Raw genomic sequence first — 17,218 nt, forward strand, 5'->3', positions numbered from 1 at the left:
AAAGGAACGATTTGTACTGAAGCTCAACATTAGAGACCTTCAACTTAAATTTTATTGTTTGGGAGTCAAAACTTTTATACTAAGATATTAATCTGGTTAATGTGTATTTATGTGTGAGAAATTCTATGTGGCTGGATTTAAATGATGTTAGTGGACGCAATTAATATATCAGCGAATTTTAAGAATGATGACTCTTTATATATAAGTCATCTGATTATATATTTTTCTCTGACGAGTTGCTGAACATTTGAATAATAATTTTTTCCCTGCAGATGTTTGATGATCAGGACTTGGGATTTTTCGCCAATTTTCTTGGCATTTTTATATTTGTTTTGGTAATTGCATACCATTTTGTGATGGCTGATCCCAAGTATGAAGGCAACTAGGGAATTGATACTCTATGTGGATGCAGAGAGATGTCTTAAGAATTCCTCCTCACAAGTAAAACGTGTTTATCATATAGTTTATTTCTTGGACATGGTGGTAGAATATGAGACAGTCCTTAAGCTCTAATGTTTGGTACTTTTCGTTTTAATATTTACATTACAGTCTTTTGTTAAGTTTAAGGAGTTTACTTTTAGAAAGATGTATATTTCATCTTCTGGCATACAATACCTTTTAATCCGAACCCAAAATTGGCAGCGAGGAATATATGCATCATGTTGTTTGAAAGTTTATTTGGCATGTGGGAAAGGAGAGGGCTATCATAATTCATATGTGTTATAAACCTAATCACTTGCTAAGATTAGATGATGTTACTTAGGACTATGTCTCTCCTGTACCATTGTTGGGCTAAAATGAACTATATATCATATTCAACATGGAAGTGATACAATTCATCTATTAACGGTTCATATAAGGAATATGAAGGTCATCTATGTGAGATATTTATACAATAGTCACTTGATGTTTATCTTAATGCTATCACTACTGAAATTTGCTTTGTAGCATGATTTTTCCTGTGGGCACCGCATGTCACTCCGATTTGTCTTGATTGATAATGTTGACAATCCTTACGTTTATCTTGGCTTTGTTCCACTTGGTTCAGTGTGAAGTAAACCAGTTTACCCATTTTATGTCGCCGTGGTTGGTTTATATGGGGTCTCGAAGTTGAGCCAAAACCAGCACTAAAGGAACTCTTTTCGGGTAGACGTAGACATTTCTTATGCCACACCAGAGTTTAACTGCTTTCTTTTCATTTCATCATAGAACATATTAACAGGTTTGTAAAAACAAACACCCTTGTTCAAATTAAGACCCCATTTGTTCAAATTAAGACCCCGTGGATAAAATAGTTGTGCCATAGAAACTGAGTTAAACAAATTTCCACATCATGTATCTCATATTTGTTATATTATGGTCCCTATCTTGGGACTTGGATTGCATTTCTACCCAGATCTTTCCAATTTTCCCTGGTTAAATATAGTGGATATACAGGGGAGTGTGGATCGAACCCATGAATTTTATCGGCCTCCAGTTTTAGTAACACCGCAACAAACATTTTGAAACGCAACGCAACATTGCTGCTTCAATTCTTCAATTCAGCAATTTCAACACATACCATCCTTCCAATGCATAACAAACGTAATACATTGTAGAAAATTCAGGACAGATAGTTCTAAAATGAAAAAATAAAAAAAAAAGTCCACTATGAGATTTACTATTCCAACTCCTGCCGCTTATTTATGTACGGATTCTATTTTTATTTTATTTTTGGTAATTCAACAGAACTTCATCATATTATTGAAGAAAACTTCTTCGTACAAGTTAATCAGGTGGCCCCATGGGCCATGGCCCCCGTAATTATGATATCCATTTGAAAATGTTGCTTTCTGAAAATCTGGGGCTCCTGTCCTATGGCCCAGAACAGAGCGCGAGTCCAATCCAAAACTGATGACAAATTTTGAAACGAACATAACATTGTGGATCAAATTAATCATACATACACCTTCTAATTTCTATTTCTTTGTTTATCCTTAATAATTAGTCGTGAAAATCTTAAAAACTGGCAATATTATTGCTTAGCTATTACACTTTTTCCATTTTCTTATAAGATCAGGGTTCGAATGTTGTCACGGATGCAAGGATGTGTCCGTAAAAATTTATATATAAAAAAAGGAAATCATTAAATAATTTAACGAAACGTCATTAAAAAATCTAACAAAACGATCTAATTATAAACAAATTTTTTGAGTTGCACAAGGATTGTAACAAGGTATCTTTTACACTATTGGGCACAGAATAATGAACACCCATCTCTCATATACAACAGGCCATAGTACAAACACTAATCATATCTTTAAGCAAACAGAATTATGCTGATACTTGATCAATTAACAAAGACTACTAGCTTCTCTTAAAGATGAAAACGAGAACCGTTGATTATAAAACTAACAACTCTAAATCCCGAAAGCAAACACAACATTCCCAAAAACAAAAACCCCGCAAATCCCAACGATATCGATATATCTGCCTGTACACAAAACGCGTTACTCGCAGTACATGTATCCACCATTCCGTTCAGCGTTCGGGCTAATGAGGTCCCTGCTGCATTTGCTGACAGTAACAAGTATGCGAATACCTGCGCTACCAAACGACATCGTTTTACTTTCACTCGTTTTGTGTCCCCCAAAATACATTAGTCAAAAACATACATTCTATTTACCCCCTTAAATTTAGACAATAGTGAGCGCCCAAAAGTTTTGAACACAAATTTTGGATTTCGAGATGTGCCTTGTGGATATAGTCTATAAATATAATTCATAATATTTTCGATCACAAAAGCCAAATTTGAAATACTTGTAAATACAAATGTAAGTTCTCTAATAGACTCTTGAGAAAAATACAATTGTATACATGACGAAAGTTGTTTGCTAGTGACATCGAATCTCATACTAATTTCGCAATAGTTCTAAAATTATCGGAACATAGATACAAATTCAGTTGCTTAAAATGTTCTTATTAGTATAGTAGAAATCGATATAGGAAATTCTTATATGTAATTGGGGAAAAAATTTGAACCTGATCATGAGCGAAATCGAACCAAACTTGAAGAACTTCAGGGAACACCGTGGCACCACGAGAAATTTCCCAAACGGAAGCTCCCATTTCAAACAGTGAATACACTGCTACTATTGCATTTGCAGCTACTACAAATCTGTGACATTGTAATTCTCAAATTAATCATGAATTTCTTTTCTATTTATTTATACGGACAAGTCTGACTCAAACTAGAACTATGCTAAAATAAATAATATCGCTCTATCCAAAAACATATAATCTCAACTTATTCTATGAAGTTGTGGACAATTGCTGAATATTTGGTTCTCACGGTTCTCATTTAAGAAACTAAATTTGGGGAATTAAAATCTGAAGTGCGAAAAGTACCTGAAAGCATCGAAATCGTGCCAGTGAGGAGAAGAATCACCTCTAGAATTAGTAAGCATAAATACAGCGGAAGCAAATGAGAAGCTAAAAGTAGCTAGTCGAAACACGAAGATAAGAGTATTGAAACGGCGCAGTTTTTGTAATGAGACGGTGGAGTGGAAATGAGGTGGTGTATGTTGGTAGTGGTTATCATATTGTCCTCGTTGTTGCCTCATCGCTGTGGCGTCAGCCCCTCCGTTGCGCATCCTCCGTCTTAGGAACTGTTAAATATGTTTGTTATATGGTAAGCGAGATATACTAGGTATGTTATTGTTACGTGGATACGAGTGAGGTATGGGTTGGAGGGGTAGAGAGAATTTAAAGTAGAGAGAAATGTTAGGATATGATTTATTATGTTGTCGGAAATTATAATTGTAATATTTGTATGAATTGGTTATAAGGAGAGGGAAAGAAAGCTGGAGTCACGAGAGATGCCATGAGTTGCACGAGAAGGCTGAGGAGGATATGGTGTGTGTACAATATAAAGATATGCTGTGTTTGTGGCTTTTTTTGAGCTACTTTGTTGGAGGGGTGTGTCATGTATGTCTGTGTGTGAGAGAGATAGAGAGAGATTTGTGTTTTTTGAGTTAGTTTGGAGAGAGAGAGAGAGAGAGTATGTATGTGTGTTTTGAGCTATAGTGTGGATAGGAGGAAGTGAAAGGAGAAGGAAGGTGAGAAAAGCTGAATGAAAAGTTTGGGAAAGTAAGAAAAAGGAGGAATAAAAAGAAGGGAGAGTAGTGTACTTCAAAAGAACTGTAACTACTAATGCCTTTTTTTTAACATAGCTTTCTTTCTCTCTTTTATGAAGAAAACCTAGCTTTCTCACGGTTTCAGTAGTTTCCTCACTAGTTTAACCAGTGTTTTGAAACTGTGAATATATTGATTACGGTTATTTTTAGGGCTCCTTTTAATGTGAAGTTAAGTCGAACATGAACATGCACAGACTTATAACCATCTTCTTAATTGTAAGCTAGAATAACTCCCACCTAAACAAACTCAATCATACAGATGATCTAAAACTGGGTACGAACGACTGTGTTGAACATATTCCAAAGTTGCATCATCTCCCTGATGAAAACTATTTATGGAAGTATGCGTTACAAGTCAAAAATAACAGTGCTTATTTCATTATGAACTCACATTATTTGATTGTACACTTATTGTTCCAACAACTAACACTAACCAAAAAGCTCTACATAATATTTTCTTGCATACAATTGTTTATTACATACTCAAAAGCTTTCCAAAATCGCGGTGTACTTATAAATTAATTTCAAGACAAACTCTATGCTCTGGATTCACACAACATATTCCTAAATATATATCTAGTCGGTGTGCAAGAGAAAATGGCAAGAGAAATCGGGGTGTACCTATATTAATTTGAAGACAAACTCTGTGCAAATCAAAATTAAACCTAAAACTCCAAAGGGGTGTTTGCATCGTTAGTTGAAATTGGATACGAGGACTATGAGAATGGGGTCAATGTAATAGGAATAGGAATGGGAATGGGAATGGGAATGAAATGATATTTAAGGGGGAAGTAGGGAATAATTTGCCCATTTAATGAAAATGAAGTTCTCATTCCATTCACCAAATTATTAATCCAAATACTGATACATAATTTGAGGTACAATTTTCGTTAACCGGACTCATCGACTATGAATCAAATCCCCAAAGTTAACGATGTTTTGTCAACATGTTAAAGAAACATTCCACAAACAAGTTTTAGGTTTTCTAACAATCAAAATCATATAAATTTCTTTAGTTAATGTTTGTGCTTGTCAGGATTTGAAACTTAATATATCCACTAAATAATATTGTTTATGAAATAATTGTTTAATCAACAGCGCCTCTGAAGTGTGGTGTGGAATCGGAATTGGAAACGTGAATAAAGGGTATAGAAAATAGGGTAAACGAGAATAATATGAAATTTCAAGGGAAAATGAGGGTATGATTTACCCATCTCGTAGGAATGAGGTTCAGATCCTACATATCAATATTACTAATCCAAACACTGACGTATGGGATTGCATTAATCGAACTCATTAACCATGAAGCAAACGGACCCTACCTTAAGTTCCACAAGCTAACAACGATATATTTTTGGAACAAAATATTTTACGCTCTAAAGGGCATAAATCTCTAATTGAAGTTTCAAAGGTTCTTTCCAGATCGTTGCCATACCACAAGATTAGTTTCAAATTCACATCAAATTTGTTCAAACCCATTTATCATAATGCAGTACCTGGGTACAAATGTAACTGCAGTCTATTCTTTTTTCTTGGTAGAGTCTTGACAACATTTGTCCTCGCTGTTATTACCCTAAAGTATGTTAATAGTTCATACCAATCATTATTTTGGCTTCGAACCAAACAATTATCTTCATACACTTATCCTATATAACACGATTGTACTTCATTTCACTAAATTTGCCACAAATACTAAAGTTAATTATATAGAATCATGTGTCCTCCCCTCTATAGGGTCATTTATCTGTCATGCCATATGCAAACCTGAAGAAGTAGTCTGCAAATTCAAAGATAAATAGTTCAAATAGGTCACTAAGAAAAGCTGTTTATGAAGAAACCAACATCACCAATTCAGATAGCCATTCCTTTCTGCGGTGAAAATATATCTTCATAGTTTTTTTTTGACATAACAAAATACGACTGCAAACAAAGCAAAATAAAAAACAAAAGGAACATACGCCAAGCTGACACGGAGGAAAGAACTTTAAAAGATTCTAAATGTGCAATGATTAGTACGACGGACAGCCAGCTCCACCCTTCTATTTTGATTGTTCTTGGCAGGCTGACGTGTCGGACCAAACATCACATAGTTCTGGCAATCAGGTTCACATCATCTCCTGAGACCGTCTCACGCATCTGCCAACTTTCTTCTTGAAATCGTCTCTTCTTTCTCTCCATTCTTTCTGTAATAAGAAAATCATAAGGGACTAAAACTTAACTATAAGTTATACAAAATTCACCTACAGCATATTAAACTCTTGCAAGATGTCTGAACCTACAAACAGAAAGTATCAACATAAAAAAAAAATTAAAAAAATAATGTACTTGGTAAAAAAATCTCTGTATAAAAATCCTTATCCCAATTTGATCGACTACGATTATCTGATGCAAAAAATTGACTGTGTTGACTAGAATACTAGATAAACATTAGTTCTTGAAAGGGATGAGCATAAGGACACGAGTGCTAAATTAAATATCTGTGAGCATTTGTATGCTAACTAATAAATATTTTAAATTTATGTAAATGTCCGTTTATAAGGACAATTAGGTTGCAAACATATATACAGTTTCATGCAACCTGGTTAGCTAAGATTGGATATACATAGCATACTTTAACAAGATATTAATAAAACTAAAACTATGCCAGTTTCTGCTTAAAATGTCAACGTAAACTCCTACAGTGAGTTAGAAGCACAAGGTATCACGTTTCAGTGGCCTTACATCTGCTACTACAAGAAATACATGTCTATAGGCTCTTCATAGAAACCTGCATAGCTTCTAAGATTGCTCTACTTGCACGATTATGTCATTTAACAAGTAATAGTTCGATAGGAGTATAATGGTCAACAACTCTACAATCAAATATGAGAGGCTTACAAAGATACTCCCTCCATCCCGTTTATGTGAACCTATATATTTGTTTTAAATACTTTTAAAGTAGTGGAAGAGGTGGTACATAATATGGACTTTAACCTACAAAATTCCCAGACTTGTTCTGTTGTTTTCGTCATGAGTATCACAATGTGATTCCCCAAGAGATTATAATTTCGAGAAGTGAATGCAAGTTACTTCTGTTAAATGATCATTTTTAATGGGAGTCAACTGAAAAAAATACGAAGATTGTGAAAGGAATTTCAAGATTCATAAACCATTTAAGGTCATTACTCACTACTAATTATCCAATATTCTTTTCTACCCTAGGCATATCCTCAATGATTACAAGTCCGGGGCTCCCATTGTCATGAGTCAGCTAGAGTGTGGTAGTGAGCTTAAAATTCAGAAGTGTGAATCTTGCTATTCTTCTTTCTCTTATGCTTTCCCTAGTAATGATACATCTGGTTTATAATCTATCGCACTTGTAGATGTCTTTTTATATACTCGTACAACAAAGTGCTTACAAGGATAAGTTAGCTACAACATTTATTCCATCAGATCACCCCCTAAAGACCATATATAAGATAGAATTTAAAGCATCGAGGTAAACACTAAAATAAAAATATTAGAATTTAAAACATTGAGGTAAACATTAAAATTAATATATAACTTGTATATTTGATAATTGAAAGCCAAAAGGGGTAAATATTGATTTTCAAGGCTACTTGCAAAATCAAAAAGAGAAGGAAGATAAGAAGATCAACATATTGGTTAGAAACTAAAGCAAACGCAACAAGACATTACCGCAGCTTCTACATTTGCTGGAGATTCATCGTTTGGACTTGAAAGCATTGAAATAATACTCAAGACTATGCTCTCTACCTGTAAAACATATCATGATGAAATTAAAGGGTAATATGATAACATATCACTAAAAACAGAACATAAACTTAACCGGTAACAGCTTTAAAACCTATTCAATATATACAATATCGTATAATTGAAACAAACTATTATTTTGGTAGTACAGACCAAGGAGGGCACTGAAGTTAGGTCAAAAAGTTAGAAACACACATTAAGCTCTGATCACTAACATTCAACTTTAAATTAGAATTGAAAAGAAACAAGGCTGAGCACTCAAGTTAAATCGCATATAAGAATCTCAAGAAGAAAGGTCTAAAACTTAATCAAGAAAATATCAACCCTCGCGTGATTACATTGTACTAAAAATTATCCCCTATAATCCTATCTAGCATCCAAACTCACACAGTAAAGCTAGACTTGAGAGATCTATCATCTTCAACTTGCATATAGGACACTGAGCTTTCAGACACCCACAACCTATTAACCTCCTGTATACACACATGGCTTAAAAAGACACAGTGATCATTTGAAACAGATGTGGTAATTTTTAAGTTTGCTCTAAAAAGACAATATCTAGCCATCAGCCCACCAAATAAACTACGATAACCACTTCTCCATATTCTCTCATCCACCAAACCCTGTCATCACCAAGCACCGTCATTATTCATTTTATGCAGAAGCAATTCCTTTCTCATTATCATTAGCACAACTTCCAATCTATCAAGATAAACTCACGGGCACACAATAGCCAATCTGTCTTCCCTGGATTTCTTGTCCATAACTGTTTGCCATCATCTTCCAACAACACCTTTGGTGTCACTGCCAATAAAACAGGGGTCAAAACTTGTTGTTCGACATGAATTCACCTTCTCTAACAAGGTAAGGCAACTATCAATAGCTCTAACTTTAGGATTTATTCGAGTCCATATATGACGTTTTGACTTCTTGCAGTGTGCTTGGAACAATTCAGAAAGTGCTTCATATATAAAGTCCCAGAAGTTGGAATTAAAAATTGCTAGGGAGCAGCGCATAACTTTAATGTGGACGTCCTCAAAACCCATGCCCTCTAATAAGTAATAACCATATCAAAAATCAAGGGATACTCTTGGTTATCTATACATATTTTGGGAAGTTTTTCTCAGTTTTCATCCTCTATTACTTAACAAACAATCACAGACCAAACACATACTATCATTATGACATACGACCAAATATATACTTCCGTTAAGATTCAAAAAGCACTACATACATTTTCCAGACAAGCTCCGATAGATGTAATATTTAAGATAGATAAAAATCAAATGTTTCAATATGCACTTCATGCTCACATATGCCTCTATATAAGCCTCTCAACAAAGACTCTCCATAAATATGAATTTTTTTGGTCATTTGTTTAGACTTCGAATACAACTATTATACCATCCCCTGAGTATAAAAAAAACATTAAGACCCTTCCAAATTAGGATAAAGGCGACGGAAAAATTACAACCCTAAAGCAAATCAAATGTCCATACAATTTTTTTTTTGTAAAACCAAGGAGATTACTATAAATGTCTAGATGGTGGTTTTTGAACCGATGGCTAATGAATCATCACTTTGTATACTACTGTGTTCCTAATGTTATATGTTTTTATTCCTTTTTTTATAATTAATCACACAAGCACACGCAAGCAGTCGAACTCATGACCTCCCGCAAGGGAGACACGAGCTTAACCACTGCACCAACACTTTGTTGGCAGTGCACATAGGTGTGTCTAAGTAAATATATGTATCCACATAGGTGTCCAAAGCCAGTGCAGGCCCTGCTCATGCACCACGCACATCAGAGCCCAGAATTTTTTTACACCCACTATATATAGGTGTATTAGAGATAGTGTGACAGATCAATTTCTAAAAACCCAACAAGTTCTTTGTTACCTTGCTTGTTCATTGTTGTTATTAATTCAACTGAATCAGTTGTCAAATCTTATAACCACTCATTAAGTCTCACTTGTCATCAATACCCCAATTTAGATCGTCTCTACAAGTAAAATTTTATATTAAAAAAAATCAAAAACTTACCAACTCACTATTTAGCTTTTACATCCATCCTTCACCCAATAATTAAGCAATAAAATGCTCTCTTCAATAGACTCCTTCAAATTATTAACTAAGAAATAAGTTATTTTTATTGTCAAAAAAAAAGAAATAAGTTATTTTTAATAGAACTTTGTTAAAGAGAAAGCTGTTCCTGAAGTAATAATCAGGAAGTTACCTAAGGTTAAAACAATTTTGAATACAAAAGTTAAAGGCAATTTTGTAAATCTAGAATTCCCCCACAATTTTAGTAACTATATCGTCCATTCATATGAATAACTCTCTTTTAACCAGAGGTGATTTTACCACCTGAGCATCATGCCCTATGTCAAATTCTTATTTATATTTTATCAAATAAAATGCAACGATTCATTTCAAATGATCCCATGATTTTTTTTAAACATGTTTTCTCAAGGGGCCCCAAAAAATTTCCACACTAGGCCTCCGATCCTCAGGACTCCCTATAGTAATCCACTCCTGAGTCCTGATGACTCACTGTTCCAGGAAGTTAAAAGTACAATATGTTACAAATTTTAATCTCCATCATTAAAATATACAAATTAATACTTGAGAGCGAGTCGAAGAACAAAAAATACACCAACATAAATACCACGTTCTGAGAATAATTTTTTTTATTCATTTTACACAATATGTATAACATTTTATTCAGAAATGTTACGCTTTTACCACTATCGGAATCCCTAAAACACGGCCAAGGTAAAAAATTGTTAATTCATCTCTACTCCAAATACCAAATACTATATAGCACAATACTATAAGTAGCAAAGACATATATAACTAAGAGTTCTGGGATAGGAACCTACTCACATTCCTTGTTTATTGGATAACCAAGAACATGACACTGAACATGAGACATACCTACTACAAAAAAATACAACTTTCACTTCCCACCAGCGTTTAAGCCTGGAATGACAGATAAAATGTAAATTTTGACATTTTTTATTCACTAACATTTGGAATTGTTACGACACTTAAACCTTTGATTGTTATTGATCCCGCTATCAAATGCTCTCTCCAATCCACTAGATAAGTGCATATTAGAATACATAACAAAAATATAAAGCACTTCCCTACATTTTCCCCACACGAAACTCATGCAATTGTATAATAACATAATCTCGCACTAGTCTTCTTATGCATCACATTAACATAATATATTGATATGCAAAAATGCCATCTAAAACCAAGATTGAGCTAAAAGGACAGAAATAAGCGACTAAAGGTAATAGTAGAATCCAACACCAATGCAACAACTAGAGTTGGTACAATGTCTAAGAATATTTAAGTCACTAGGGTATACCGTATGGACTGGGGTCCAACGCTCACTAGCGAGCTCATATCCATTAGGATCATCACCAGGAGGGTGAAGTATTGAGATGCAAACCTTCCCGTCAGAATAAACTGCAAAAATCAAACAGAATTAGAAAAACATTTTACAAACAAGATATAAACTTCACATACAAATAACGTGATGCCGAAAGAACTCCGCATAGCAGATACAAACCATTCGGGTGCCATATTTCCGATGTAAACCTCACAGTTGGAGGACTGTTCGGATAATTCTGAGGAAAAGTCATAATTGCGTTGAAGAAGCCTCCATCACTGCACGGATACATACATTCAATAAGTTAAATGTACGCAAAAAAGTTCTAGTAACTAATCTAAACAAGGGATTTAAACAAAACAAGCTAATTTGTTTCGAAAATGTTGGCAAGTAACATCTTCAGAAGAGGAAAACTTCATTTCAAAGCTTGAAACAAATTACACTTGATACTGTTATATATGACTGTACCAATTAGTGTAACTCTCCTGGATGTTAATATCTTGCATCAATAAGATATAGTATCTCTACGACTCTTCCCTCTTCCTGGTAACAAGAAGTGGTCGAAATTCAACCTCTGGGAATGGTGTGTCAGTAATTAACAAATGTTGATAAAGGTGACAGCTACATTGATATATGTCAAATACAGAAAAATTGAAATTACAGAAAATAACTGTTCGTAAGAGTCTCAAGTTCGACAACTCTTAGGCCAAAGGACAACATTTTTCGGGGAGGTCACATAACGGATAGTACCAGAATAAACCAAATCAAACAACTATCTAAATCAAACTAACGGAAACTAGTCACAATAAGTGTAGTACCCCCCCCCTGCAATTTAAACACTCAACTCTTTTCCATCCCAGTTAAAAACTAAAACCACAATACCAAACATATAATTATAATCCACCACCAATCCAACACTAAATAATCCTTACTTTCGAGTTTCGACAACAATAACCAAAATCACAATAACAAAACAATCAAAACAAGTCAAACCCACAAAAATACTCAACACTAAAACCTCAGTCCAACAACCCACAAACCAAAAACCTCAAAAAACAATCCAATCAAACAATTAAGCCCAAAAAACACTCACTACAAAGTATCTGGTGGGCCAATAATTGTAACACTCCATTCAAAAAGATTGCTTTCATCAACCAACCCTGCTGAAAATCCATCAACTGGGTTCTTACAAAGATCTGCAAAAACACAACAAATCAACATTAAATCACCAAAACAACCCTCAAATTAATCAGATCGGACACAAAAACTAAAGGGGTTTTGGTAAAAACCAAGACTTACCCTTAAGCTGTTTCTGCAAAAGAAGGCTAGCTTGTGATGCCATGGAAGATGGGGGCAGATATATAATGATAGTTTGTATGTATAGGTTGCGAAAGAGATGGGGATGGAAGGAAAATGTTGCGTTTCTTTTATATTGTTCTCTTAGACCGACACAACTCAATTTTCCCTACAAAATCTAGTGCATCTCTTGACGATAATTATATACTTGTAAATGTTTGTGTGTATTTGTGCATTTTTTTTTTCATTTTCTTTGAAGTGCAATTTTTATTTGAGTGTGATTAATGATGGCTAGGATTAATCTAGAAAAAAATCTATGAAAAATTAAATATTCAAGAATAAATAAATTTAGGTTGGACTAATTTTTTGTTGGAAATTTTAGATTTATATATTTATATTAATATAATGGTACATAACAATTGTTAACTAAGATTCTACATAAAAACATATGAAGTTATAATATCAAAACTAAAATTTTGTGTAAAATCGAGTCAAATTCCGATTTTAAGTATAAAATAAGTTAATATAATAATAATCTAAATGTAACTAACTTGGATAGTCCACATGTTCGTTGGTGTACTTAATAGCAATACTCTGTTATATATGAACTAAACAGATGTTTTAAATGAACTAAATAAGAGACTATACGTTACAAACTCTCCCAGTTAAACTCGTAATCGTGAGAGGTGGCTTAAATGTCATTTTGGAGTGAAAATGGTTCAAAATATCACTTAATCACGGCACTTTGTTCAGCGTTTTGAGATAACATTACTTCGCTGTTTGTTTTTCTTTAACAAGCAAAAAGATAATATTATATACCGTTACGTTAATTCCTCTTTTTTTAAGCAAAACGCGAGAAGGTGTATTGTTTTGACAACAAAACACTGCATCATATAACGTTTTGCCTTCAAGGGTTTAGTATACCCTAAACCCTAAATCAATGTAAAATTTATTAATTATATTTTTTAATATTTTCACCAACCAAAAGGAATTGGTGAATTCTAAAATATTAAAAATTATTAAATTAGACATGTCTTTTATTCAATTTTTTTAATATTTCTATAATTCAAAAGAGGATTATTAAATCTTAAAAAATTAAAAATTATTAAATTATAGCACATCGTTAAATTTAAAAATATTAATTTAAAATTGATTGTTGAAAATGTAACATTACCTGATGTTTGCGGCCCTAAGATAACACACAATAAAAGTTTAAAAAATAAAAAAAATAAAAAACAAATGAACACATGTAACACTGCTTCATGTAGCGTATGGTGTGTATAATTTTAAAAAAAATAATAAAGGCACAAAATGCTACACAGTGTCACATTTTGCCCCATTTCCAAAACACTACACGATAGCCCATCGTAAAGCGATATTTTGGGCCATAATTTTCAAAAAAAAAAAATTTGGGCATTTTTTACTAAAATGGTGATATTTTGGTCAATTTCTCCGTACTCGTTAGGCTGAACGGATAGTTCGTAAATCGACTGACTTCTTGTCCTAATTTCTGCACCTTTTAACATTATGGAATTACACCACCAATCTTCATGTCCCCCTCCTCCGATAACTTGACGAGTCAAACTTTTGAGAATTGGTTTTAATATCATATATGACAACTCAGGTAAAAAATTCTTAACCTTTTTGAAAATTAAGTCAAGTCTTAATTTGAGTTCGATATAAGCCAAAATAATACTGACCCAAATGTAACCAACTTTATTAGTCCTTAAACTCAACATAGGCGCCCAAAACATTATGATTTATATTTATAGTTATAATAAAATTATTATTCATCTGATTACTACATAAATGAACCCAATCCAGCTCACGGGGATTCGACTTCCCCTGGGGGTAGGGTACTACACTACAACGGGAAGTTTTTATACCATGTATTACCAATAACCTCCCCCAATGGGCTCTTCTTGGGTCGATGCCCGAGCGGTTAATGGGGACGGACTGTAAATTCGTTGGCAATATGTCTACGCTGGTTCAAATCCAGCTCGGCCCAACAATTCTCCAATATATCCCGAGGTGGTATAACCCTCCTGTCCTTCAGAAATACCCCATACGGAGGAATAAGAATAAAAAAGAATTAAAATTTCTGCTAGATCCCCCCTTCTTATTTCCCCGGATATTTTATACTGTAAGTTATACAAAAGTTCTAAATCTACTCGATGATGGATGTGGGATCAGGGTTTTAGAGCAACACCAACCACAACAACTCTCACATATATTTGTCCTAAGTATACAAATTATAGGGATTTAGCTTCACAAATCATACTTCAACGTGACTCCCTATCCCCTGCAGTTTTTAGGCTAGAGAAAATAAAATTCCTTATATGGGGGGAGAGAAAAACAATCCCTTTTAATGCCACATCATCATCGGTTTCCTAAAATACAATATATATACACTTCAATCATTTCACTCCTTACCTATATTACTTAAAATGTTCAATATATTTTATTTCTAAAATTATAGTCCTTACCTATATTACTTAAAATGTTCAATATATTTTATTTTTAAAATTATAGTTTAGTAGTGTAGGTAGCCCCATTGAAGTAAACAACTTTCTGATTCTCTATATTTTTGGCAACAATTATTTTATCATATTTTAGAGAGTCAATATAGGGGTTTCCTTTGAGATGCAAGGAGTTTAAGAAAAATGATAAAGTAGTTGAGAAAATTTTAAAAAGTGAGTAAAGTAGTGGAACCGATTAATATTATATGTACAAAGTGGTTATAGTGGAGGGAAGTAGTGGATGTAGTTATTTTAAGAATTATAAAAAATTACTATTTTTGGAAAATTTTGAAATGTAAACAATTGGAAGAGACATCCCAAAAAGGAAAGTGTAAACAAATTGGAGGGACAGAGGGAGTAGAATATTTTGCTTTTTACTCGAATTTTCAGAATCTGGGTAGTTGGTCTAGGGCCGGCCCTGAGATATTTGAAGGTACAAGCTAAACAAATTGTAACCAAACAACAATACATGAAAAAACATAAAATAATATAGCAAAACAAAATTTTCATGAATTACATACGCTTAATAAAGAGTATAATATGATATTTTTGTGTATTACTTCTGAAAAATTATTTTTCGTAGCTGTTTTGCTAGTAAATCATTCATAAGTCTCGTCATTATGACCCCCACTACCATTAGTTTCTTCTTCATTGGGGGAATTTATTAATTTTATAAACATAAGAAGTCCTACCTTTTTGTAGTTTTCTATAAAACCAGCCCTTTGTTGACTAATTTTTCTTCTTTGAGCTCTGGATTGATATTTTTTATTTTCAAATAATAATTAAAATATAAAACTTTAGATTGGGTATTTGGTTTTGCTAATATAAATTTTGAGTCGCCAAAAGAACCAACCCGAGACACAAAGAGACTGAGTATAATAGTTTATCAAATTACATACAAAAACGGATATTACTTTTTAAGGTTGCTTAATTAATGTTAAATATATACATGTTTATATTTATTTCTATTTACGTGTTTGTTCATTAATATAAAAAACAAATTTCTAATTGTTTTAATTATTTGTATTACCTGCTTTAAAAAATTGGTGCTCTTTTAAAATTAATATGTGACCTCAAATTTTTTTTTCGCACCCAAATATTTTTAAAGTTTTTTTCAACTCCCTTATATGTATATAAAAAATGTGCCCCTAAAAAATGATTTCGCTGCCTCCATTCACGAGCATAAAGAGTTTAATTATTTCATCCAAGTATTCGATTTTAATTCACGTGAGTACTCAGTTAAATACTCATTAATATGAATCAATTTATCACTGCTTATTGAAAACCTCAATGAATACGTGATTGAGTTAGCTGACTTTTTCAACATTGTACATAAACGTGCACTGGTATATCTCTTCTATATATAATAACAGAATATGTGAATAAAAATCGCGAAATAATTTATTCATGATACAATTTATGCAGCTTGAAATATCTAAATTGTCATTGTATTTGCTAATCATTCACATTTTTTTGTGTGAAACTTGGGTATTACCATTATTATATTCAACATTATACCACTAAACCACTTAATCATATGTGTTATCATAAACATAATATGTATGCCTGTGTTTTTTAAATAATAAAGGTATGGTAAATTTATTGTAAGTCAGAATTCATTGATTTTGGAATTTTCGAAAAGGTTTTTTCGTTTTCTACAACTTTCATGTTTCGTGTTTTTCAAGAAAACATCGTTTAGTCGGTCAAAAAGGACAATTTCAGATATGATCAGGTTTTGAGGTAAGTTTTCAAGATATTACCATTGTTTTCAAAATTGTGTGTTATGCGTGTAAATTTGATTATCAAAACTTGGGATAAGTAATGATATATTTGAAAGCATTATGTGTAATAGTATATGTATTATTGTATATGTGTGGTGTAGAGATAATAATTTTGGATCTCTTATTTATGTCATGGTTTGTGAAAATATCGAACAAAAATTTAGGAACGTAATCACCGGATTGTAGTGACAATTTTCAGAAAATTTAGGACCGTTATCACCGGGTTGTAGTGGTCATGTCATGAATTATAAATTTTAAATTATTGTTGCATATGTGGTATGTGTATTG

The 17,218-nt window shown here is 33.0% G+C and overlaps 3 protein-coding genes and 1 non-coding gene across 5 annotated transcripts; 2 read left to right on the forward strand and 2 right to left on the reverse strand.

The window, feature by feature from the left end:
* Positions 1–272: 272 nt before the first annotated feature.
* Positions 273–676, forward strand: LOC141689185 (dolichyl-diphosphooligosaccharide--protein glycosyltransferase subunit 4A). Its single transcript, XM_074493374.1, has one exon. It carries the CDS (start codon positions 273–275, stop codon positions 384–386), a length of 114 nt encoding a protein of 37 aa, XP_074349475.1. The 3' UTR covers positions 387–676.
* A 1,495-nt stretch (positions 677–2,171) lies between these two features.
* On the reverse strand, positions 2,172–4,159 carry LOC141688841 (CASP-like protein 4C2). The gene is made up of 3 exons (XM_074492959.1): positions 3,388–4,159; positions 3,022–3,157; positions 2,172–2,581 (listed from the first exon to the last, which is right to left on the reverse strand). The coding sequence occupies exons 1-3, from the start codon at positions 3,630–3,632 to the stop codon at positions 2,357–2,359; spliced, it is 606 nt and encodes a 201-aa protein (XP_074349060.1). The 5' UTR covers positions 3,633–4,159; the 3' UTR covers positions 2,172–2,356.
* A 1,794-nt stretch (positions 4,160–5,953) lies between these two features.
* Positions 5,954–12,818, reverse strand: LOC141689980 (ubiquitin-conjugating enzyme E2 7). 2 transcript variants are annotated; one of them, XM_074494536.1, is made up of 6 exons: positions 12,634–12,818; positions 12,428–12,530; positions 11,515–11,612; positions 11,311–11,411; positions 7,854–7,931; positions 5,954–6,358 (listed from the first exon to the last, which is right to left on the reverse strand). In XM_074494536.1, exons 1-6 carry the CDS (start codon positions 12,674–12,676, stop codon positions 6,281–6,283), a joined length of 501 nt encoding a protein of 166 aa, XP_074350637.1. In that variant the 5' UTR covers positions 12,677–12,818; the 3' UTR covers positions 5,954–6,280. The 2 variants fall into 2 exon arrangements, with proteins under 2 accessions (XP_074350637.1, XP_074350638.1); XM_074494537.1 differs by lacking the exon at positions 12,634–12,818 and adding an exon at positions 11,803–11,877.
* A 1,736-nt stretch (positions 12,819–14,554) lies between these two features.
* Positions 14,555–14,638, forward strand: TRNAY-GUA (transfer RNA tyrosine (anticodon GUA)). The gene has a single exon. It is a non-coding gene; the product is annotated as a tRNA-Tyr (tRNA).
* The last annotated feature ends 2,580 nt before the right edge of the window (positions 14,639–17,218 follow it).

This window comes from Apium graveolens, chromosome 10, assembly GCF_009905375.1.
Source record: "Apium graveolens cultivar Ventura chromosome 10, ASM990537v1, whole genome shotgun sequence".
NCBI lineage: Eukaryota > Viridiplantae > Streptophyta > Magnoliopsida > Apiales > Apiaceae > Apium > Apium graveolens.